Here is a 25602-nt window from a genome sequence, read left to right as displayed (position 1 = left end):
AAGACTCATCTCATAAGGCTGATTTACACTTAAGTAGGTAACTTACTTTTAAGCAATTACATATTTGCATGTAAACACAGAATTTAATAGAAAGTTGCAAGTTAAATTAAAAACTAAATTTTAACTTGCAACTTGTGTTTACACGCAATTTAATCAAAATTAAGTTAAAATGTAGTTGTAGTTACCTACTTAATACGTGTAGACCAGCCTTTAGTAACAAATTACCATTTGTTAGGGATGTGACTGAGGGATGTGAGGAGTACTCTCAGATCATAGAAAGGGAACGTGGTTGTCCTATCTTGTATTTGTTATTAGCTCGAATATTATTTATTTTACTCTCTTACAACCTATAGTAATTCTTACTAAAAGAAAGGATGGGTCTCTCCCATGAGATTTTTTATCTTCTTTCTTATACCGGTAGCACAAAATCGAAACTATTAATTTCAATTAGTATTTCAATTCTTTCTCAAATCTTACCTCAACCACTTATGTATTTACCCTATTTTTTGAGCAAATAAATAATTTGAATTTGAACAGTTAATTTTGTGTTCATTTATTTAAATTAGCAACGTAGCATTTTTTTGGAAAAATAAATCAAAAACGAAAATAGTACAAAAATATCTATTTTAATACTCATCTTACTACATTAATACTTATCTTATACTAAAAATTAAACTATATTAAATAAATTAATGGTAACTGTGGTGCAGATGGCGCTGTCCTTAGCGCTGTCTTATTACGAAATATTTTGAATAGTGAACTATTAAATTAACAAAATAATGATAATTTATTTTGTATCTTATGACTTTTTTCCATTACTTGTACTTTTACATTCATACGCAGCATTTTTTATTTCGTACCTAAAACGATAATGAATTACATTTTCTTAATTGTACTTACGTATTTTATACTAAGCATAAGACAAAATACAACATCATGAAAAGCCTAAGCGCAGACCAGTGACTTTTAGTTGGCCGATAGTTGGGTCGGGCTGTTGATCAGTATGGAGTTGTATGAAAGTGCGCACATTACACCGATTTGGTATCGGCCGATTCTTCATACAAATTAGAATCGGGCCCAACTATCGGCCAACTAAAAATCGGTGGTTTGCGCCTAGGCTAAACAACACATCTTTGTGTAATAGAAAACAATGAATTAGGTAGGCACCTTGACCCCACGTAATTAAATAAATTCTTAAATAAAAGTGCCGTATTAAAGTTTCAAGCAATTTCACACAACAGTGATATTGCATTTACGTATTCATTTACGAGTAACATTTAATGGTCAGTGTTTAAAATTCATAGAGCACCAATTTGCAATTATTTATTTGGTCATTGCGTGACATTTAAATTAATCTAGGAATATTTACACTTTAAAATAGAAATTAGCAATTTTGTAAACGAAACCACGAAACTGATGTGAAGTGAAGTTTAGGTTTAGGTTTTAATCCGAGTTTAGGTTAATTTCAAAGTTGAGTTTTGAAATAATTTAAAGTACATTTCAGCAAATTTCAATGACCATAAAAATAAATAAAAATGCGTAGTTTTTTAGGCTAGCTACTTTTGAAGATAAAGAAGATTTTCTAACCGATCATTTTTCTTTGCGGTCCAGTGTAGCAGCGATCACTTTCACACTTGAATAAAATCGGTCGCAGCGATACTAGGACTCCACTGAACTAGAACAGCTGCCAAAAACGGCCTTATTTGGGTCAGTTACCTTATCTGTTAATGCTTCAACCAAACCAACGCGTGCAGCGCCTGCGTGATCAAAGGCCTCTGCTGAAACTGTCATAGGTTGCGCGACCTGTCAATGGCCTTTGATCGCAAGCAATGGCGATCTGCACGCGTTGGTGTGGTTGAAGCCTAACTCTAATATACTTTTGTCATCAGTCATCAAGTCACTGTCACAGCGCATCGTCGTCCAGTCACCGAGCCAGCGCCGGCCGTGGTAGCGGGTTGGTCTGCATGGTGGGGTCCTGCCATGAGCCTGGGAGGCCGTACTTCTTAGGCTTTAGCACGTAGATAAACTGGAAAAACAAAAAAAAAACTATAATAGTCATACCTAATACCCTACAATTTATTTCTGAAAGAACTGAAGAAAGTACATAAAGGATTCTTAATTTGTAATTAGTGAATTTTGGTTTTCCTGACGATCTCCTCATTTCTGATTCGATCATGTAGGAAAATATCCAAGCATAGCACGCTCCATCGCCCTTTGGGTGATGTGCATGTGGATTGAGTGATCCTTGCTTCAATCTTAACAAAAATCGAGGAAGTTTTACTTAAAATATGTTAAAACATTGCGATGAAGTTTAAAAATTTGTTAAACCTAAGATAAAAATGTTATGGCCAATAAATAGGAGCACTCATACCGCACGCTTTAAGAAAACGTCAACATGTTTATTTCAGAAAATAAAGCCTTTCCACTTCTTTTTATAGTATAGAAAAATTGTTAAGAATATGTTAAAACTATTAACAAATTAAGAAATTCCTTGCACGTCCCGTTCCAAAGTTATGACGATTATTTAGGATCACTCACACCGCACACGGGCCGTACGAGTGCTCTTCAAAATAATGACTTTTTATTAATAAATACGTTTTATTTCTGTTGGGAAATGTGTGCAAACTGACGAGCGAATTTGTTAAAGAATAAGTGTGACAAAACTTAAAAGCTGAAGGAAGAAATTAACCTTTATTCTTTCCTCCAATATGCCGTGTGAGTGATCCTTACTTTTACCTCTATCTGCTCATATGTAGTTCGTAGGCAGACTGAGATAGTATCTAAAATTGTTAATTGTTTTTAACAATTATTTGGCATATATTTTGCTTTTATTAAGGTCATAATTTAAGAAATATCAGGCTTAGATGATTCCTAAAGGAAAATGTTGATTAGGGTACATATGATTTTTTATTTTGTGAGACTGTTCCGATTCGTCAGACGTGACAATGCAAAACCAATGCAATCTAATATGTAGTAGGTTTAGGGGCCTCCGCTAAAACTCGCGGGGGGCGTCCGTCGCCGCGGTCGGCAGTAGCGCGAGTTTTAGTGGTTTACCCCTACATCTTGAATGATAGAAATAAAGAAACATTACAATTGTTTATAGGATTGAATTCAAATTTGACTTGTAATATGAATTGAGAAAGATACTCACGGTTTTATTTAAATAAATTACAAATTTCTCAACAAAACTGTTTTTTTTTGGTTGGACTATAAAATACGATAAAATAATATTATTAAATCTCACATGTAAACTTCTGATGAATCGAAACAGTCTCTCAAAATAAAAAATCATACGTACCCTAATCACCATTTTCCTTTAGGAATCATCTAAGCCTGATATTTCTTAAATTATGACCTTAATAAAAGCAAAATATATGCCAAATAATTGTTAAAAACAATTAACAATTTTAGATACTATCTCAGTCTGCCTACGAACTACATATGAGCAGATAGAGGTAAAAGTAAGGATCACTCACACGGCATATTGGAGGAAAGAATAAAGGTTAATTTCTTCCTTCAGCTTTTAAGTTTTGTCACACTTATTCTTTAACAAATTCGCTCGTCAGTTTGCACACATTTCCCAACAGAAATAAAACGTATTTATTAATAAAAAGTCATTATTTTGAAGAGCACTCATACGGCCCGTGTGCGGTGTGAGTGATCCTAAATAATCGTCATAACTTTGGAACGGGACGTGCAAGGAATTTCTGAATTTGTTAATAGTTTTAACATATTCTTAACAATTTTTCTATACTATAAAAAGAAGTGGGAAGGCTTTATTTTCTGAAATAAACATGTTGACGTTTTCTTAAAGCGTGCGGTATGAGTGCTCCTATTTATTGGCCATAACATTTTTATCTTAGGTTTAACAAATTTTTAAACTTCATCGCAATGTTTTAACATATTTTAAGTAAAACTTCCTCGATTTTTGTTAAGATTGAAGCAAGGATCACTCAATCCACATGCACATCTTTGGGTGACCTCGAGCCTTCTTAAGAGGCCCGTAGTAAACGACTACGTCTCCGTTCCGTATGTCAACATTGGCAAAACACACTGGTCATAAACTTTCGTCTTGAGACTGCGAGATTTTGGATGAGCAGTTTACTCGTAATACCGCCCGGGACTTCGTACGCGTGGACCCCGTTTTACCCCCTTAGGGGTTGAATTTTTCAAAATCCCGTCTTAATTTGCACCTATGTTCTAAAAGGGACCCCTTATGCAAAATTTGAGACTCCTAGGACTTGTGGTTTCAGATATTTCGTTATAAGTGAGTCATCGAGTCATCAAGTCCTTTCGCTTTTATGACTTAAGCTCCTATGTCCCCTAGTGGGGCAGAGGGCGTCCACAACAGTCCACCATCGCTTCGGTCTTGAGCTCCAAGTCTTGCCGATCTTCTTCGCCTCGTCTGCCACAGTGCGCTGACAAGTTTGCTTGGGTCGCTCTGGATTGGAACCCCCAAAGAAAACGCGTTTTCCTTGGGGGTTCCAATCCAGAGCCTGCTTTCGCTTTTATAGATATAGATAATACTTACAACTAGAGCAGCAAACATGGCGCCGATCAGGAACCCAGCGGCCACGTCGCTCCAATGGTGCTTATGCTCCACCACCCGCGACAGACCCACGTACCACGCACCCAGCAACGCCGCGAACTGGGCCAAATGACGCAACAGTTTCGAGCCCCTCCACCGGCCTTTTACTTGGATGTAAAACTGGTGAAGAAATGTTGGGTGTTAAAATCATGCCAGATGTCGTGAGAGGCGACTACGGAACAGATATGTGAACATCAGGCCTCCCCAACTGGTCTGGCCATGGGGATTGTCCTTGGACGAATAAGGGTCATAGCAGACTCGTCAACTCGGAAAGGGATCAACACAGTATAGAGTTTCGCGAGCTGTCAACCGCTAGGCGAGCCGTTTAAGTTAGGGTGTGTGACTTGCAGTATGAAGTTTCATACAAAGAATACTGACCACCTCGAGTTGATACGGTTACGATCCCTTTCCGGGCTGATAAATGTGCGACGACCTTAAATCGTCCCAAACCCAATAACCAGCTGCTATAATTCGGATATTAAAAGTAGCAGCTGGTTTTTGGATGGCTATTAAAACACTCTCGTCTTTGGTGCAACCCGAGCCTTAAAGACTGAAACCATAAAGCTATCGATTCATTCATTATAATTGTCAACCTAATCTAAATATTGATTTTCAGTAAATAATGTTACTCCATAATTCATAGTAAGTACTAGGTACCTACTCCAAAGAAGTAGGTAATTATTCTCAATTAGGAAAGTTGTTAGTTCTTTATAGACTATCTTTATAGAATATCAATAAACACAAACAGCCTTATATTGAATTTGTAGCACCAAGGACATCAGCTGTCGATAAATACCACAATAGAGTAAAAAAGCAGATAAGCGTTCTATTGTTTGATCAGTAATTCAATAGATAATTTGAGAACAGAAACAATGAGGAAATAAAAAGACATTGATGAATTGTTTGGGATAAAGATTGTTTCACAAGTTTTTTACTACCTACTTACTTACGTTCAATTCTTGTGATAGTGTGGTGAGCACGAGCATTCAATTTTGATTAGAGAGATTTTAACCGAAGTTTTTTTTCAGTTTGAGAACTTGTGTTTGACCTGAGGGTCATTCAATACATGAAATATGGTAGAAAGGTTTTCACTTTCTTTCACTTCACTTATAGCTACCAACAGACAGTTTTAATACAGCGGGGATTGCTTAAAACAATGTACGATTAGATAAGATAGATATTCTTAATTGCACAGCACACCACACAGAACTAAATAAATACGAGTTCTAAGCAGCACAATTTAGGCATTCTCCTCGCTAGAAAACTATGCTAAGTTATTGTTAGTAGTTAGAGCTAACCTTTGGTCAATGAATTAACATTTGGACTTTTTATCCATAACGAGGAAGCTCCAGCGTCCTGATGGAAAGTCATTCATCACTTTCCAAACCGAAGCTAAGGTGGAAGCGAGTAAATAGGTACATAGTTAACTTTTTTTTATGACCGCAATCGCACCGGATGGTACTTATCAGGGATGTTATAGATATCCGTAACCGTAACCGAAACTTCGGATATCCGAAAGAAAAAAATATCCGTAACCGTAACCGAAACCGGTATAATATTAATCCTATATCCGTAACCGTATCCATAACCGAAACTACATATCCATAACATCCCTAGTACATTATCTGCCCTGTGCCTATTCACTAGAAAGAAAAGGCCCGGATTATAGTGTTCGGGAAGGACAGCAGCAGGCAACTTACGATGAAGAAGATAGCGGTATACATAGCGAAGCTGGAGTGTGCGCTCGGGAAAGACAGTCGCGCCTCCAGGATGAGGCTCGTGCTATTCCCAGTACATGTGTAGTTCTGGATGTAGCCCAGCACGTTCTCGTCAGACTGGTTGGGCACTGGGAGGCAGACCTGTGAAGATATTAGGTATACGTTTTAGGGGCTGTGTTATCGTAGACACGTTTTGCTGCGTTTTGTAGTTTTGTTGTATACGTCTTTGGACGTCCAACCGCCTCTGTGGTCTAATAGTAAGACAACCTGTCTAATATTCAGGTCCAGGGTTCGATTCTTAGTGACGGCAAAAGCATTTAGTAGCCAAGGTCACTTCGAGCAATTAACATTTATTGTCACTGGAGTTGATAGAAACCACCCACATATAAATGAAGATCACATTATTCTTTGATCCAAGGTACCTTTATAATCTAATTTCGATTTGCAATTAATGCATTAATGTTTATACCCTATGATAAAAATACAGTCTGCAAATTATGACGATGTTACCGATACCGACAAAAAAGATACTATAATTAAAATAGAACATTCCTAGAAAGTTTTCAGGATAACTTAAAAGTCAGTGTTTTTCATATGCAAGGTTAAGACTAGCTAGCTATCAGTGTTTTTCATATGCAAGGTTAAGACTAGCTAGCTATATGTATATAGGTTCACTCGTCATGTCTGTGAACAGGCGCTGCTTTCGGGGATTGGTCAATCCAAGTTATTCAAATTTATGTATGCGAGTCATTTCTACTAGTACCTTAATATGTAAGTCTAGATATTAGCACGTCACTACCTTGTTTAATATACCACGCAATCTTGTATACCCATTCTTATGATACACCATACAAGATTGCATGGTAAATTCAGTGAACTGCTCCTGAATCGAATGTACCTACTACTACTATTTCTATTTATTTATATTAACCGGCAGACAGTGGTGACTGAGTTTGTTGCGGCGCTTCTTCTCAGCACTTGCCAAATGTTGGTCTCGAAGCGCTGGTAGGGTAAAAAGATTATATGAGACATGTAGAGGCTCCTTAAGAGCATATGACGATTTGTAAGAACTATTTATTAGTCTAAACAAATAAAGAAATTTTGACTTTGACTTTGACTATAAAACTTGCAGAAGTTGTTACCACTGTAAATATCTGTGGCAAGCCAACTTCTGCAAGATTTACACAGTGGTGAACTGGTGACAGCTTGCTGAAGTCAACTTCTGCAAGTTTTGGCCTAGGCGCAGACCACTGACTTTTAGTTGGACGATGGTTGGGTCGGGCTGTTCATCAGTATGGATATGTATGAAAGTGCGCACATTACACCGATTTGGTATCGGCCGATTCTTCATACAAATTAGAAGAAGGCGGTCAGCGCATTGGCTTATAGCTAGTCTAAACCTCACTTTAAGCTAATTTCCACTTACATCATAGAAATGTGGCCGCAGCCTCCCGATGACGTATTTGCTGGTGTTTGACACCAGCTGCTGACACGCGGCTCCGAAGGTGAACACCCCGATCGTGACGTAGCTCTCCCAAACCCACCCTGGGACTAGAGCCCCGTTAATGAATTTCTCCCCAATGCCGGATCCTCGCTTGTCGCGGATTACCTCTGTGATGATAATCTGAAATAAAAAGTAAAAGTGTTCAGTGATTTTGTGATTCAAAGGCCCGTTTAAAAATTAGATATAGGTAGAATAGAATATAATAGAATTACTTTATTCAGCATTGAACATTTTAGGTGCATTCGTAATTAATTTTATTAAGGCTGAAAAGGTGCCCGCTTCGTGAATCGTGATATAACACAAGTCGTCAAGTCACGAAGCTGGTTTTCAGCGGTTAGGTACCACCAACGCACGACGGCGGGTATTACGCGACCTTTTGACACTGACCTCCTTATTACAAAAAGTTAGACTCTGGTTTAAATTGACTTTTAGTATGAAAATGTCATTTTAAACCAGTGTTAGTTCAGGGTTTAACTTTTTTGTAATTCGGCCCTGATGGTTTATCATCAGTTTTATCTCTATAGATTCAAATGCAGTGAGCTATTCTATCCTGAAAATTTTCAAGTTATATGAAATATCAAGAATAAAAGTGTATCTCGTAGAACCTGGTAGCAAGCATGAGACAGCGGTAACAATTGGCGATTTCCCTTCTATGATCTGAGGTGATTTCTGTTGTGTCTCAATTCGCTGGTACTTGAAAGAGCGTAGATCGAAGAAAGTACCAGTCAGTATGTATATGTAAGTAGGTATATTTAAGTTTAATAAAATAGTCTCTACTATCAGGTGGATGGTATACGATGGACATGCCCATAACTTAGTAGACTGGTGACGTCATACTTTCAAGACATACTTATTGAGATTTATAGACTTGATGATAGATGATATTCTATCCAATATTGGCCAATTTTAGGGCAGCTGTGATGTAACTATACGACCTTTTAAGAGGGCTAGATCCGTGCTTGCTACTTATTAAGTTCAGACTGAAGGGTCCTCCCAAGTTTTCTAGAAACAAGGACTTTTTGAGAAGACTAAGTATTTAGCGGTAGTTTTGATATAACCACAACCTTTTATGGGCTAGATCCGTGCCTGTGATATTTACTTACGAGTATAGTTAGCCCTAGCCTTCCCAAGCTTGAAGTTTTCTAGAAACTTTTGAGAGAAGCATTGGGGGAGGCCTTTGTTCAGCAGTGGACGTCCTATGGCTGAAATGATGATGATGATGTGATGATGATGAAGTATACATTTAAAACTTAGACGAAAGACAGTTAGAGGAGGATATGTACTTACCGCAACCACAATTAAGCCGAAGCCCACGCCAGCCAGTAGACCCTCAGATATGGACTCCTGCTTGTATGGCAGACGGATGGACATGTCAAACTCGAAGTAACCCCGCTCGTATGGTTTGCCCCATAGCAGTATAGCGAGGAGTGGAAACCCCACTGAAAAATCAAATTGAAATCGTGAAGCTTTAACATAAAGATCAGTTTTAAATAAAACGCTTATTTATTATTATTATTTTGTGTAAAAGACAAATTGTAGACAGGTCAAGGGAAGTTAAATAACTATATGTCACCCTCTAAAACAGTGGTTCTTAACCTTTAAATCATTAGGGACCAATTTTACCTTTCTGTCTTGTCAGGGACCACCTCATAATCGGTAAAAATCAGTTTGACTGCAAAAACCTGTTAAAAGTGGTTTTAACCAAGGTGTGCAAGTGCACTAAACTTCGTAGACCACTTGGAATGTCTCCAGGGACCACCGGTTAAGAACCACTGCTCTAAAAGATAGTAGGTACTAGAGATGAAACGGATAGTTGTTTGGCCGGATACCGGATACCGGATATCCGGCGAGCTGCTAGGCCGGATAGCCGGATATCCGGCGGCCGGATAGTTGTCCCATTGTCATGTTGCATGTCGTAACGAGTTTAGCGCCGCACAGGTGCTTCTAACGCGATCAGTGGGTCTAGTAGACAAGACAAGTCACACTTTTCGAAAATCGAATTCGTTCGAATAGAATGTCAGATTTTGCCACTAGTCTAAGGGGCAGATCAATTCGGGCGATTTCGGTTGCCATCGTGAGTATGTGATTGAATAGCGAAAATTCAATTAGTTTACTTGCTGCGTAATCTGACTTTATCTGACTGAACTGCATTATACAGGGTGACTTTGAAATCGTTGGCATTCTTTTTAAAATAAGACTTTACTCATGATTCCCCAAATATGAGTCATATCAAATGAATTAAAATTCAATATTTGAAATCTTGTACAGACAGCACATCAATCTTCATACTGTATTACTGTGGCATGTTATTTCAATGTATTAAGTGCTACAGAAATGAGGAGATCCGTAAACGAACCAAAGTCGCCGACATAGCCCGACGAATTAGCAAGCTGAAGTGGCAATGGGCAGGGCACATAGTACGCAGAACTGACGGCCGATGGGGCAGAAAGGTTTTGGAATGGAGGCCGCGTACCGGAAAACGCAGCGTGGGACGTCCACCTACAAGGTGGACCGACGACATCGTAAAGGTAGCAGGGAAGCGCTGGACGCAGGCCGCTACCAATCGATCAACATGGAAAGAATTGGGGGAGGCCTATGTTCAGCAGTGGACGTCCTATGGCTGAAATGATGAAGTGTTATTTTGCAACCAAATGTATAGGATGATGTGCTGTTGACTGGACAATAGTTATAAACTCTTTTTAAGAGCACACTAATACAAATACATAGTTAAAATAATGACAAAAAATCTCATTGGATTTGTCTCATATTTGGGGAATGCACTATGTATCATGAGTAGTCTTTATTAGAAGGATGCCAACAATTTCAAAGTCACCCTGTATGTGATCAGACCATCGGTGAAAAAAAGATCGCCTATTTTATTTGATAATATTTCGACAATAAAATATATTTACTATTTATGTATTCGTCATTAGAGTGAATAGCCCAGAAAGGAAATTTTGGAAGGCCTTAATATGTTTTTTTTGTAACTTTTTGGACTTTAGATAAAAACCGTCATTATTATAAGCCATTTAATTGATATTTAACTCAAAGATTAATGTGTTTCATTTTATTATAGGAAATTTTCGTAGTTTTTTAATATCCGGTATCCGGCCGGATAGTGAGCTACTATCCGGTATCCGGCCGGATAGAAAATTTTGGCCGGATATCCGGCCTACCGGGTAGTTGCCGGATATCCGTTTCATCTCTAGTAGGTACTGCTAACATAAAGATCAGGTTCAGGATAAAAGGACAGGTTGTAGAAAGGCTTAGACTTATATGAAGTTACTAGCTTTTGCCGGCGGGTTCACCCGCGTGAAATTTAGTTTGTCATATAATTATCGTCATAAATTATAGCCTATATGTTAATCTGGGTTATAAACAATAATACTGTGAAGTTTCAACAAAATCCGTTCAGTAGTTTTTGCGTGAAAGAGTAACAAACATCCATACATCCAGACATCCAAACTTTCGCATTTATAATATTCGGCCATTCTCAGATGAGCTAGTTTTTGCGTGTCCGGGCTGATAAATCGTTAAAAATGACAAATTAGAGACATGCAAGTATTTTTATATGTTACTTAACAACCCTATCCAGTTGTGCATTAAATCATAGGCCTCTATTTTAAGTATTTGCGTCTAAATTAATTTCATGAAACCCTGTTTTCTAATTACCGTTACGCGTCCGCACACCGACTTAATGTTAAAAGTTGGCTGTAATTTTTATGTCGTAAAGATTTGGTTTACTCCATTCAACATTTTAAAGAGTATAAAAGATTGTCTTATGCATGGCAAAATATCTATTCAATAGAACCATTCTGTAAATAATTAGAATTAAAAAACTGCTTGTCCGAGCGAAAATCCTAATTCCCGTGACGTTTTTTGTTTTTGGGCACACAAGCCTAAATAATAATATTTGACACATCATTTACGCGCGCGGCGCGAGCCCTTAGTTAGTTCTATGACCTGTAAGCAAGTAGACGTCTATTGCGTTGGCGTACCGTCGATGAATTGCGTAAGAGTATAATTACCATATCTTTGGTTTTCAATTTTTCTATTTACCATGTCCTTATTTTTAAACTAGATTTTTGAAGGTAGATCCACGTTGTTGTAATAACTTTTAAACTAAGCGGTATATCCTAATAAAATAAAAACAGTAATAATGCTAAATAACAGGCGATACTAAAAAAATACATAAAATACACAAAAAAGGCCAAAAAATAATAAAAAAATATACTTTTTGAAAAAAATCTGCGTAAAAATTCGTGTTTTTTTGGTTATTTGATAAATTTCTCCAAAAAATGCCCCTATAACTGGTGGTTTTTATTACTTTGTATTATTTTCTATCATATTACCTTCGTAAAACCAAAAATCGCATGTCTCTATCCCTATCACAACGTTTGCAATGATCGTTTGAACTAAGCCTCTCCGAGCGCGCCATTCAACGCTTTGTTAACAACAAAACTGAAAATGGCCCTAGATTTGTAATTTTGATAAAGACAAGTTAGATTTCAAATAAAAACAAAAGATTTCGATGTAAAATAAGCATTTTAGTGAAAATTAAAATTGTCTCTACCTGTAGCGGAGAATAATGTTGTGGCAGGCCTTTGTTCAAACGATCATAGCAAATGTTGTGATAGGGATAGAGACATACCATTTTTGGTTTTACAAAGATAATACGATAGAAAATAATACAAAGTAATAAAAACCACCGGTTATAGGGGCATTTTTTGGAGAAATTTATCAAATAACCAAAAAAACACGAATTTTTACGCAGATTTTTTTCAAAAAGTATATTTTTTTATTATTTTTTGGCCTTTTTTGTGTATTTTATGTATTTTTTTAGTATCGCCTGTTATTTAGCATTATTACTGTTTTTATTTTATTAGGATATACCGCTTAGTTTAAAAGTTATTACGTTTTCTTTACAATAAGTAATTGGAAGAAAAAAAATTCTATAAAAATTTAAAAAAAAATCTCAAAAAAATTTTGACCTCTTTTTTGTCGATAAAAACAGGTCTAGTTTTATCTATTCTCATATGTACACTTTAACGTGACTCACACTGTATTTTCTAATTACCGTTAGATTAAGTATTAGCCTTATCTAATTACCGTGACCATAAAATTTTTGGATCTCATTTACGCGAAAACCGCTTTGAATAATTTGACGCCTTTACGATTGTTAAATTCGTACTTTTCATGTGTTTTATATTTAAATACGTTTAAGTCAATTAAGCCAAATTTCAAAAATAATATGGTAATTAGGCTGAGAACGCCTAATCGTGAGAATGGCCGTATTAGTAGGATCTGGGTTATAAACAATAATACTGTGAAGTTTCAACAAAATCCGTTCAGTAGTTTTTGCGTGAAAGAGTAACAAACATCCATACATCCAGACATCCAAACTTTCGCATTCATAATATTAGTAGGATCTGGGTTATAAACAATAATACTGTGAAGTTTCAACAAAATCCGTTCAGTAGTTTTTGCGTGAAAGAGTAAAACATCCATACATCCAGACATCCAAACTTTCGCATTTATAATATTAGTAGGATAAATATGGGGGGAGACCCCAAAAAGAAGAAATAATGCAGCACTGGGAGGTGATTTTCCTAGTTGTTAGAGAGTCCTTGGATAGGATCCCATTGATTTAGAACTGCTGCAGAACTCAGTTGCAGTTGTCAGAAATTAAAAAATAGTTAGGCAGAATCTGTCATGTCACGGACTATTTATCTTTCTGGAGTTGTAGGCTGATTTTGTGGGTTTTACTCATTAGTTGTCCTGTAGACGTCATTAAAATTTGGCTGAAACAATTATTATTTGCGAATAAAACACGTAGGTGTGTAATGATTTCCGATTTAATTACTTTTGTAAGGTTATTACAGGTAAAACTTTATTAACATTGGGTGAAATCTGACCTTTTTAAGGGCATTTCGGCATTTTGTATGCCCTTCGTGTAAGGCCTTAATCTTCGTATTTAATTATAGTTATTTACAAGTAATACCGCGTAATACTTAAAGGCAAAACAATAAAACATTTATTGGGTGCTTATTTATTTATTATTTCACTATCTCTTAAATCGTTGCATCGATACTAGATCGATGTGTTAGGTACCATATACCTAGGTACATTTATTGTAAAACTTATTATTTTAAATGAACTTATGATTGCTAAGTACTAAGTAGCCTTTAATATCACTCTTGCAATTCAATAACTTTCACAAAGGGCTGACTTGCACCACCTAACTTTAACCGTGACTATAACGATAACCGGTGTATTTTGTATGGAGTTTGACAGATTTTTGACGTTTGTTCAAGTCAAAGTAAGATGGTGCAACCCAGTTAACTTAAGCTTTTTAACACTTTGGTTAAACAAAACAACATCACACCTTAATATAGGTCCTTCCTATACTCTGGTGAGTATAGGACCAAGGTGGTCCTTGATCAGCTTGATTAACAAGATTTATGTTGTAAAATAACACTTACTCGTATTGTTCGTATTGTAAAATGTTACAGTTAGCTTGATATATACCACAATCTTATCCAAAGAACCATTGGTTTGATTGATTTATTTCACGGGTTGCCGGCTTTTCCTTAACCACCAAGGTTAGGTTAGTTTTTATTGTATCTCGTTATCTGTCAATGCGCAGAAATCTACTTGATTTCACTAATCAAAAGTAAATAATGTTTGTTTTAGCTAAAGACTTCCAGATAAATCGAATTACAGGTTATATTATTATGTACGTAAGTGTAAGTAGTTCGTTTGTTTCAGCCGAATGACGCCCACTGCTGGATAAAGGCCTCCCCCAAGGATTTCCACAAAGACCGGTCCTGCGTCGCCCGCATCCAGGCACCTCCCGCGACCTTCACCAGATCGTCGGTCCACCTAGTGGGAGGCCTGCCCACACTACGACTTCGTAAGTGTAGTGCAGTCGCCATATTTCTGGTGGTTCGCATACAGATTACAATGCCAGCTGTGATCGCAGGTTCAAATCCCGTTGGGGGCAAATAATGCATTCATTTATGTACAGTCTAGCTAGGTAGGATTCATAATAAGTAAATAAGTTTTTTTATCCTGCAAAATTTATTATTAAGTTTGCTGCAATATTGAACATTATTAATTAAAATATTGTTTCACACAGAAGATACTCTGTAGATTTGATTAATTCGAAATAGTGGCCCTGCTAAAATGCGGAAAAGGTTTGGCGTCAGTTTGTCTATCGCGTCGTAACCTTGCCATTTGGACACCCCTCTGACGTCACTAGTGGGATTGAATATTGATTTTGTTATTTATGTAAACGTACCCGATCAAACCACAACTCATCCAGGGAACATTTTGGCAACAAGACGATTTGTATAATATTTTAAACTATTATGTTGCATTTTTTACTATATCACACCGTTATAAAAGGTTTGTTGTAAAATCCCGTGGAGTGATAAGACGATTTTTGTTTTCATTTTCCTTTTTAAATAAAAATAATTGGCATGTAGCTAGTACCAGATTACCTTAATACGAGTAACTTAGGACCTGGATGATTTAATGACTACCTAGTTTATGAGCTCTTAATCAGAAAAATAAGTAAGATCTGATAAGTAAGTAGGCCTAAATGCCTAGGTTGCGAAGTTTCAAGCTGCCTAGTTTTAATGCTATATAAAATAAATGATTGGTACCGGATTAAGGATTATACGATTATTTTGATACGAGTTTTCACTCATACCTACTCGTATAAACATTCCTACATAATTTAGATAAATATTAATGAATATTGATAAAACGGACAAGAGAAATGATAACAGATATTAATATTGAATAACTCTAGCCGTAGTAAGTCCGTATTGTAAAGCTAATCAAATTTTAATAATCCACAAAATATGTATCTGATTCTGACATCATGCCTGAATAAAATAAGAATGCAGTCATATGAATAAGTAGTCAAAACCTAAACCAAAAGGTAAAACAATCCCACGTGTAAATACATCTTAGTTTTATCCTTATCTAATAAGGTAGGCGAGCGGTGCATAAAAACAGTTAAGTTACAGGGAAATACCTAATTTTTCATTAATGAGTGACTCCCTAGAGCTACTTAAGGCCCACCTAGGGTTGCCAGGTCCAAAATCACAAAAGCCGGACTTTGTGCTTCATTTGGCCGGACATTTTACCCTAAAAGCCGGACATGTGATGGTAATTATTAAGGTAAGGTGGGGCACAATGTTACAATGCATATTTCTCCGTCCCTTTCTATTACTTGTATGATGTTGGTATACACGTTTGTCAAGCTCATAAGAGCTGCTGAACTGAGCCGCTGAACATACAACTATAGAAAGGGAAGGAGAAATATGCATTGTAACATTGTACCCCGTGTAACATTGTGCCCCACCTTACCCTACTGTCATCATCGGTTGTTGACCAACATCCTGATACGTGCGCGTATGATTCTGTGGCTCGACTTGCAAATATCCAAATTTCCAAATAAAAAGCCTAACAAAAGCCGGACAGGCCGGACAAGGCAATATTTGGCCGGACAAGTCCCTAAAAAGCCAAACATGTCCGGCTAAAGCCGGACGCCTGGCAACCCTACGCCCACCACTGGATGTTGACCCTGAATCCTTAGATGCGGACATTCAATTGCACTAATGTCAAAATTACCGCCAAACAATAATAACACACATACATCGCCTTGACACGCCACTTACAGTCACTAACAATCACATAAAAGTTTTATATGTGTCACACAACTTAATTACTTAACAGTAACCCAATAAAATCTACAAAAAACTTACCGAGCAAAAGCGTGACGAAGTCCAAAACGATTTTCCAAATTAACCTGTCCACTGCCATTTCACAAATTCACGAAAACATTAAATAAAATTGCACACAACACAACACTACGCGCGCGCGATCACGAATGACTACCTAGTGGTTAACTCATCGCCATGTAAATAACCACAATCTTTTAGATAAGACTTATCATTTTATCATTACGATTTTGCACTTGAAATCAATTTTATGAAGGTAGAAATAATGTTAATCGGGGGCTCATTATTAGCAAGTTGATAAATGGAGAAAATTGGGTTTACTGTTGTGGTCCTTTTTTGGTGCTAGGTGACGGAAAGAGAGGGGATTTGGCAAACACTCTCGTACCGTCTTTTGTTTTGTAAAAATTAGAACTTAATAATTATTTTGAAGTTTAACGCTGATTTGAACTCAATTTTCTGTAAATTTGGATTTTTTTTAATTTTCTTTAATGATACAGTTAATTAAATTAATAATTGTGAGCAGCTGTGCTCACAATGTTGCAATATGGTTAGATTAAAACGCAAGCAAAGATTTCCTGCAACGAAGCTGTTTAATAAAGACGGTATTTCTCGGTAGATGTCGCTACTGGTATACGTTTGTTCATAATTTTTCATGATGGAGCATGTAGAAAAATAAGTTTTGTCTATTTCTTTTTGTATTCATTTGTATTTAATTTATTTTTTTATATTTTAAAAAATACTACTAACAAAAAATACGCATCACATTCGTTTGCCAGTAGTTTTTATGTTTTTGTCACTCGGTAAATAAATACAACATTTTTAAATCAGACCAGTATTTATTATGCTTTCAATACTTTAACCACGTAATAAATAAGTGTAAATAAATATAGTTGCCATAGTTTCTATACAAGGCAGTGCGTGCAAGCCTTCAGTTTGACTAAACTCTTAAAAATAATAATAAGTGATAATATTCGTCAAATAAATCAGTCATTAAAAAAAGATAAATATTTTTTCTTTCTTTCTTTCTAAAAGACCGAGACTGGTGCTGCCAAATGTGCCTGCGGACACTTTTGGAACTATCTACGTTGACGTGTGTCACTTTATGCTAGTAGTTCCAAAAATATCCGCAAAGTTTGTGATGGTGGCGCCACTGTAACTTGTTGTTTGTTGTAAGTCCGACTCTCGCTTACATCTGTTATCACATTTCGTCTCTCTCATTCATATTAGAATACCAGTGCAAGCGAGAGAGATGGAATATAGCAATCTTTTCTTGACGAATATTTAACAGTTATTATTGAACCCCAAAGAACTGTGCAAATTGTGCAAAATCATAAAAATACAACTAAGGACTAAAGGTGGTTTCCCTCTTAAATATTTTATAAGTTAGTAATATTTTAATGACGACAGATATGATATTGCATCGTTCAAATAGCAACCGGTAAATAAAAGTACCTAGTATAACTATAATCGAATTTCAAAGTTAAAGTTGTCAAGTAGTAAAATGTTGGCGCTTATAACACATCAGACTATACATTTTTATTGGAAAATGGCACCTAATGCTATTAGCATAAGGTGCAACAGTGTTAAGCTTGATGTGCCATCTAGCGGACAAGTACAGAATTAAACAGAGGCTCCGCATTTACAGGGTTAATTAATCCATCGAAAATGATACAATGAGGGTTTTCGCGTTTGAAAAATCCGCCAGATGGCAATACGTAGACGCGAGGTCCAAATGCTGCATGATTGGTTATTTTTGACATGACATTGACAGATATATCAAAAATAACCAATCATGCAGCATTTGGACCTCGCGTCTACGTATTGCCATCTGGCGGATTTTTCAAACGCGAACCCTCATTGTCATATTTGTCCGAGTTACTCATACGAGAACATATAGGTACGCCATAATCGAAGAAATAATATTTCATGAACAAATACTTATCCTGCGCACTGGTTATATAGAGTCCACATCAATTTGAACTTTATGCCATAAAGATACGGTTGAAAACCCAATGACATTTTTTTAGCCAGAATAAGGGGTAATGATAAATAATAATGACCTGTAAGAGAGCCCTGTTTAACCAATGAGATAATGAGATAGACTGAGATAACAATAAAATTGCATAATAACATTTGCACTTCAATCTTTACAACTGAGAGACGTATTTTTGAAACACTCGAAACCGAAATTGCAGAGTTGCATGGGAAATGAAAAAGTATTTGATTTATCATAGGTCCAACACTTAACTTAAGTCAGTGCCTGAGTTATGGGAGCGGCACGGGAGGGGTGACATTGATATGTTACGACGTGACACAGCATACAAATCAGAGGTGGAATGAGGGCTATCGTTTATAAACTTAACAGTTGGCACCCCTGGCGATTGACAGGATCTTACTCTACAGTGGCGCCATCTTGATGAGTGCAAATGCGATAGTCCTCCTACCACTTTCGCGCTCACCAGTTGGTGCCACTGTCTTCGCTACTAGCAAGTGACAGGACCTTACTCTACAGTGGCGCTAACTGGTGAGCGCTAAAACGATAGCCCTCATTGTGTAAAGCAATCGTAATCATTTGACAGTTCATAACGTACGATTATTCTGTCAAACGCTTTGTTTATCTGACTTTAACGTACGTTATGAACTGTCAAATGATTACGATCGCTTTACACAATTCCACCTCTGAAGCATATTTGAAGTCTCATTGACATCTCATCCTCCCAGTCCCGTGCCGTTGACATACCTCAGGCACTGGCTAAGTTAAGTGCTAGACATATTATAACTTTAAATTTTTCAGTGTGAAACGAAAACAGATTAAAGATTTAGTTCAGTTAAATGTGAAATTGAGAGTATTAGAAAACATTTCTGCACATGATTTGTTTCCATGCACTAATAAAATTAAAGAAACGATTCGATTGTTCCAAATATACCTCCCCCAGTTGTCTTTTCTTTTCTTTTAGCAACATTTTAAATAACTTTATACATTACAATTTAAAATATAGAACATTTAAAACCTAACACATAACGTGCCACATAGAAGTAAAAGATCTATTCTAAAACTATAAGTTACACTTAACTAGCACCTATGAAATTGATCCTAAAACTATACACCAAGATTGACATACTGAAATCTTTTATACTTTAGCAAATTAATGGTTAAACTCTTTCTGTCATTGGCATTTTAGCATTTGACAGTAGAAAACAAAACACTGTGACAAATGTTCATACGAGTCTCCTGTTAAATATTAAACCTTATCCACTTGCAATAAAGGGTTTTTGTTGTCAATAGTACAGCAGACATCATATTAAAAACTGCTAAACGTCATTTTGACACGACAAAGGTAACCTTTAACTTGGTGAGATAACATGTCTTAAAGATCGTTTCATCCACGAAGACGCGCCCACCAATTTTTGGTCGAGGGAAGCGCGGGGTGCGTGGAGTTTGATCCGAGCAATCCGAGCGTCATTATTGTAGTGTGCGTGTGCACTCATGGATGATTTAGCGTGTACCGACAACGCTCAAACATTAGCGAAAGAATGGTGGGGCGCGTCTTCGTGGATGAAACGATCTATAACAACATCTAAAAATATATCTTTAAAGATTTCAGAATGTGAGCCTTGAAGTGACGAGCCCAATTGGTACCATGTAATATTCTCTTTCTATTACAACTCTATATCACAGTATAAAATACATTCTTCCACCGTCTTTCAGACCGTAAAAGATCTATAACTAAACGATAAATAAAATAAATGAGCGTCGCAGACTTTCCTATAGAAGTGGTATTAAATGCATTTGAAAATTCTCAAATGTTTCCGTAACTACAAGAAGCTATATTTAATTTAATTAACTTAATTTTAATATAATTGTACTTCATTCTGCACACGTTTTAATGTAACTGTAGTCAATTAAAACGATAAAGAGGGTGTAGTAAAGTGAATTTGTGTAAAACATTAAAAGTACCAAATTAAACAGGTTCCTTTTGCAGTATTTTTGGAACGTGTAATACAACCGAATTACAGCGTTTAATTTTTTAATGAGACCCCATTATCAATGCACAGCGCTAATTTGCATGAAAGGTGGAATGGGAGTTTTTTCACGATTTCGAAAATCATGTGTATTAATTTATATCGTTGTGTCGTGTTGAATAATTGTTGCCAGCATATTTTGAACTTTAATCATGTGGACTTAAAACAAGTCCTACCACCAACTATACCGAGCAGAAAATTTACGTTAGCTGGAATTGAAACCCGGGACGTTCGGGTCTTATTTGGTAACTTTTAGTCAAACACAAATTCGCCAATACCCGGTTATTTCGAATTGTTTCTTATTTACACTAAAGATTTGTCCTACTATACAAGTTAAATATTTTAAAATAAAACATAAATAAATGAGAATAGAACATGAAATAAAATTATTAAGTAGTGCGAAGAATAATACAGACAGTTTTATCTAAGCCAAAATAGCTAAAGCTGAAGTATTAAAATTAAGAGACTATAATAATGTGTGCAAAAGCATCGGTACTTGTACTATAGCTACTTACTTAACTGCATTCGTTATAATCAGTAAAATATTTAGATCAGTAACTATTCTAATAAAGATCTTTGTTAAATTCTGTAAAGTGGCGAATTTCCACAATTTTGCGATTCTGAAGATCTTTCTTTAAATTGCATTGAAAGATCAAAACTTGGACACCCTTGACTTGACAAATGTCAATGTCAAATGTCATATCGTAACAGAAAAGGAATCGTGTGAGATATTTCTTTTGCGATAGGAACAACACGAATATGTTAGTAATAATACTACTAATACCCGAACGTATTCTCTATCCTTATTAGATCGTTTGTTTAACAACAAAATTGCACTATTCAGTAACCTTAATGAGTCTTAAATATAAGTCAATACATGGAGTATAATGACTAACAATAGCCCCCATTGTAAATATCAACAAATAAAACATCGTAGTTGCCAATAATAATAATAATATACATATTTAAATGTGAGTGAATAATTTCACTAACAACATCTAAACAAATTAGTTCATCGATTTTTACAATATTATTTACAGGGAATATAATTATTGTACATAAATACGCCACCAGGGCAAACAGGAGTCCATAAGGCATAAACAGAATACATCTTATATACAATGACCAGTCAGAAACACATATTTCTATGCAAACATGCTAATATGGGAAACTGGTGATACGTCAACGCCAGATCTAGTGTCACACTTATAATACTAACACTGACCTCATCTTTTAAGTAGTTCATTACAAGGGTTGAACCGTAACAGGAATAAACAAGCAGCTGTTAAACGTGATATGAAATTCCTTATGATAAATAGGTACATAGAATACATAAAATACGCCATCTAGAAAAAGATTTTACACTTGATAAATCGACCCCAGCATCTTGAACATAGGATATGTCAATCCATTAAACAAACAGTAAAATTACAATTATTCCACTCGATATGTTCAAGTAATAATCATATTCTAGATAACTCATAGAGCTGTCATTAAAGTGTGAAACCCACTTAACTGCCTGGAGAACTACAGCTACTGCTACATTTGTACAACCTTTCTTCAAGTCACCACAGGATCAGTTTTACACGTCCATATACTCGTGGGAGATCCAAGAGATGGTGACGTTGGGTGACTCCTGTCATGGCTCCTCATCGCTGACGGATTGGGAGCTGGTGGGGGTCGGATGTCAGACTTGCACACGAGTTGCTGAGCGGGTGTTGCCGTTGGTAGCGTGCAGTTCGGCGTCAAGGTGGTTCAGGTTTTGTCGCGATCGTGGCGTCTTGCGGAGCCCTGAGACGAAGAGGAACTGCAACAATGAGTTATAAAGTTTAGTCTAAGCGCAGATTACCGACTTTTAGTTGGCCGATAGTTGAGTCGAGCTGTTAATCATTATGGAGATGTATGAAAATGCGCACATTGGATCGGCCGATTTTTCATAAAAATTAGAATCGGGGCCAACTATCGGCCGACTATAATAACATTTTTGAAACATTTTGCCATGTTTATGGGTCGATCAACTGCTGATCATTAATTTTATTTTTTTAATTTTGCTCCACTGAAGGGGGAAAAGTTAGGTCGTTATTGTGGACACTCAATTTTTAACAGCCTTTGTGATTTCCTTTTTTTTTTTATTTACACGCATTCGTTGCAGGTCGCATTCAACCTCTAGGTCAGAAATTAAATAATTTTTTAAAGGAGATTGATTGCGAGTTGCGTGCGACATAGCCTAACGAGTAACTACACCTATTTGGCTAGTAGCAAGTAAAGATTATGAAAATAATAAATATTAATTAGCGCTGTGATAAATGCTACGAAAAAATCACGTCAATTCCTTACATTTTACGCTTAATTAACATTTTTTCACAATTTTTTTTGACACAAAATAATATGAGCGATCAAATATTGTAATACAAGTAATTAATCAATAATAACATTAAACGATTTACTGTGCCCAATTCATTATAAATGCTTTAATTATAATTTTCACACACCGCTTGCGATTGTATTATACTTTTTATGCGTTAAGTAGTTTCTAATCCATTTATTTTAATTTATTTTAAATACAGTGCTTACTATGCGTTAAACAAACGTTACAGCAGTTACGTTACGTTTACGTTGTAACTTATTCATAAAGCTAACAATATTTTACTTTTATTAGTGTACACTGAAAATACACCGTTGTACTATAATTTTAATTTAATGTAATGTTGTAACTTGTAAATTTAAGGAAATAGCATAATTCAACACGCCACCGAACTAACAAAACATGTTCGATGCCCATTGCACAGCGGGTAGCGTTGCAAGGAATATAAAGAGAAAACTACGAACCCGTTAAAGTTTATTTTACAAGCTCGTTCCCGTAACTGCGTCGACATTGATATACATATTACATCAAGTAGCCTGAGTATTTCTTTCTTCTAGGTTTCATGATTATCTATTTGCATACTGATTACTTATAATTGAATAACTAATTGCATATACACTTTTAAAAAAGCAAAAATACATCTATGCTTTTGTAAAGTGCCTGTCGAAACGAAACAGATTAGAGTCATAATTGATTTTACGATATAATTTACCACTTTTTACATATTATTATGACGTTTTCAAACGAGAAGGCTTATAAAATAACTGTGACAATAATTCAAGCCTTATCAATTTTAAGAGAAACAGATTGAAGTCTTATGACTTATGATCATTTAGACACATACGTCCTTGTTAGCAGAGTACGTGACGGTCTTCTTCTTCTTATAGTGTTGACAACAAACCTACACAGTATCAACCCAAAACTCCGCTACAAGAGTGGCGTGACGGTTAAAAGAGGGTTATTTACAAACAGTGTTTTGAAATACAGCAAGTCAAAGACACTTACCACAACTACAGCGTACAGCAATCCAATACTGGACCCGGCGAGCACGTCGCTCCAATGGTGTTTGTAGTCGGAGATCCTGGTCATCATGGTGTACCATAGCATGAGGAACAGCATAAGCTGGAGAGCGTGCTTGAGAAGCTTCGAGCCGTCCCAGGTGAAACGTTTTTGGATATACATCTGGAAATGATAAATTCGTTGTTTTTTGTGGGAAAAGAGAGAAAAATTAGATAGGAAAGATTCTTGGCGATCTTTATCTCAAAACTTGACTCAAATTCAAGCTTAGATTCAATGTGCTGTTGGTTGTATTTAAATATTTGGACAAAATATGTATAAGCTCGAATGTTATGAATGAATATACCAATCATCGTCATTGCCATGAAGGGTTAACGGGACTACTCGTAGTAATTTGTGCAATACAAACTACCAATATTGTTTTTTAAAAATCATTAACTTCTAGATCTGAATGTCATTTTGTAGGACGAGGCTTGAGTCTTTTTCTACCAGTGTTGTATGGATCAAATTCCAATGAATATGAATGCTTCAACAGTTACATGTTGGATGCAGGCCGCCACCAACCGGCCATTGTGGAAATCATTGGGGGAGGCCTATGTTCAGCAGTGGACGTCCTATGGCTGAAATAATGACGATGATGTTGAACAGTTAAATAGCATCTCTAAGTTGAAAAAACCTATTTTATTTGCTAATCTTTCTATCAAAACATACTTACCGCAAAATATATCATCGAATACGCCGAGAAGGACGAGTGTCCACTAGGGAAGGACAGCCGCATTTCTTTGAGCAGCTTCCTATCGTCGTTCAGACATTCAAACACTTCGATATACCGCCATCTGTTGTCCACTGAGTTGCAATCGATGTTCGGCTTGCACACCTGTAACAAGGAGACAAAAATATTGAAATTATGTATTTGTATAGTAAACATGATTATCAAATTCTGAATGATATAATATAAATTATATTATTCCTATTTACTATTTTTACTCGTGTATACGATCTAGCTATAAAATCAAACCATGGAATTATATTTCGCACATTTGGTGCAACAAAGGCACATGTCCAAAACATTACATTCAGGAGTTGTAATGGGATTTTTTCACGTTTAAAATTACTAAATGAAAATATAAATTTTTCACAATTTGGGTATTTCAACTGTCTCAAACTTGGCATTACCGTTAAAATAACGGTATCATACCATGCAAATTTCGTCATTTAAGTCTCGACAGACAACGAGCACCCACTTACGAGTGATGGGCCTGCAAATTGTCTGCCAATTAATACCCTTTCGTTAAAAACAATCATTTGACTGATGGCCCCAGCAAGACCTGTTCTGTCAACGTCGTAACTTTTCAAGTCTTTTTGCATATTCAATTAAGTTTCACTTTTAATAAGCGGGGCCAGTTTGTTGAGCCTCGGTATCATGAATACAGGGATAGGGGTTCAAGAGAAAATATTTCGAGATTAGATATGTAAGATAGATCAAAGAACACATGAGGTTAAGAAGCCAAATAGAAAGTGTAAGAGTCAAATTCAAATTCAATTCTCTATTGTTATTCGGCTGATGTTAAGTACTTTTTAGATAGGTGTCTGGATCATCGCAATAAAAGCATTTTCCAACAAATAATAGGTAC

General features: G+C 36.2%; 2 protein-coding genes across 2 annotated transcripts; both read right to left on the bottom strand.

Annotated features, from left to right (window-relative positions):
• Positions 1-653: 653 nt before the first annotated feature.
• On the bottom strand, positions 654-16892 carry LOC114362638 (putative phosphatidate phosphatase). The gene is made up of 6 exons (XM_028318111.1): positions 16588-16892; positions 9098-9249; positions 7733-7930; positions 6289-6447; positions 4532-4708; positions 654-2026 (listed from the first exon to the last, which is right to left on the bottom strand). Exons 1-6 carry the CDS (start codon positions 16643-16645, stop codon positions 1925-1927), a joined length of 846 nt encoding a protein of 281 aa, XP_028173912.1. The 5' UTR covers positions 16646-16892; the 3' UTR covers positions 654-1924.
• A 3672-nt stretch (positions 16893-20564) lies between these two features.
• On the bottom strand, positions 20565-24896 carry LOC114362647 (putative phosphatidate phosphatase). Its single transcript, XM_028318120.1, has 3 exons — positions 24684-24896; positions 23957-24133; positions 20565-22393 (listed from the first exon to the last, which is right to left on the bottom strand). The coding sequence occupies exons 1-3, from the start codon at positions 24894-24896 to the stop codon at positions 22274-22276; spliced, it is 510 nt and encodes a 169-aa protein (XP_028173921.1). The 3' UTR covers positions 20565-22273.
• Positions 24897-25602: the final 706 nt, after the last annotated feature.

Source organism: Ostrinia furnacalis, unplaced genomic scaffold (assembly GCF_004193835.3).
Source record: "Ostrinia furnacalis isolate ACB-3 unplaced genomic scaffold, ASM419383v2 OfSCF6657, whole genome shotgun sequence".
In the NCBI taxonomy this organism is placed as follows: domain Eukaryota; kingdom Metazoa; phylum Arthropoda; class Insecta; order Lepidoptera; family Crambidae; genus Ostrinia; species Ostrinia furnacalis.
Note: the sequence above shows the minus strand (reverse complement) of the source record. Positions and strands in the feature narration are given on the sequence as shown.

Coding starts and splice junctions, on each gene's coding strand:
- LOC114362638 (XM_028318111.1), bottom strand. CDS start 16,645: ATGGCAGTGGACAGGTTAATTTGGAAAATCGTTTTGGACTTCGTCACG. Junction 9,250..16,587: donor CTTCGTCACGCTTTTGCTCG/GTAAGTTTTTTG, acceptor TTGATTTTTCAG/TGGGGTTTCCACTCCTCGCT. Junction 2,027..4,531: donor CCATGTTTGCTGCTCTAGTT/GTAAGTATTATC, acceptor TTGTTTTTCCAG/TTTATCTACGTGCTAAAGCC.
- LOC114362647 (XM_028318120.1), bottom strand. CDS start 24,896: ATGTTTACTATACAAATACATAATTTCAATATTTTTGTCTCCTTGTTA. Junction 24,134..24,683: donor ATTCGATGATATATTTTGCG/GTAAGTATGTTT, acceptor TATCATTTCCAG/ATGTATATCCAAAAACGTTT. Junction 22,394..23,956: donor TGCTGTACGCTGTAGTTGTG/GTAAGTGTCTTT, acceptor TCATTGTTGCAG/TTCCTCTTCGTCTCAGGGCT.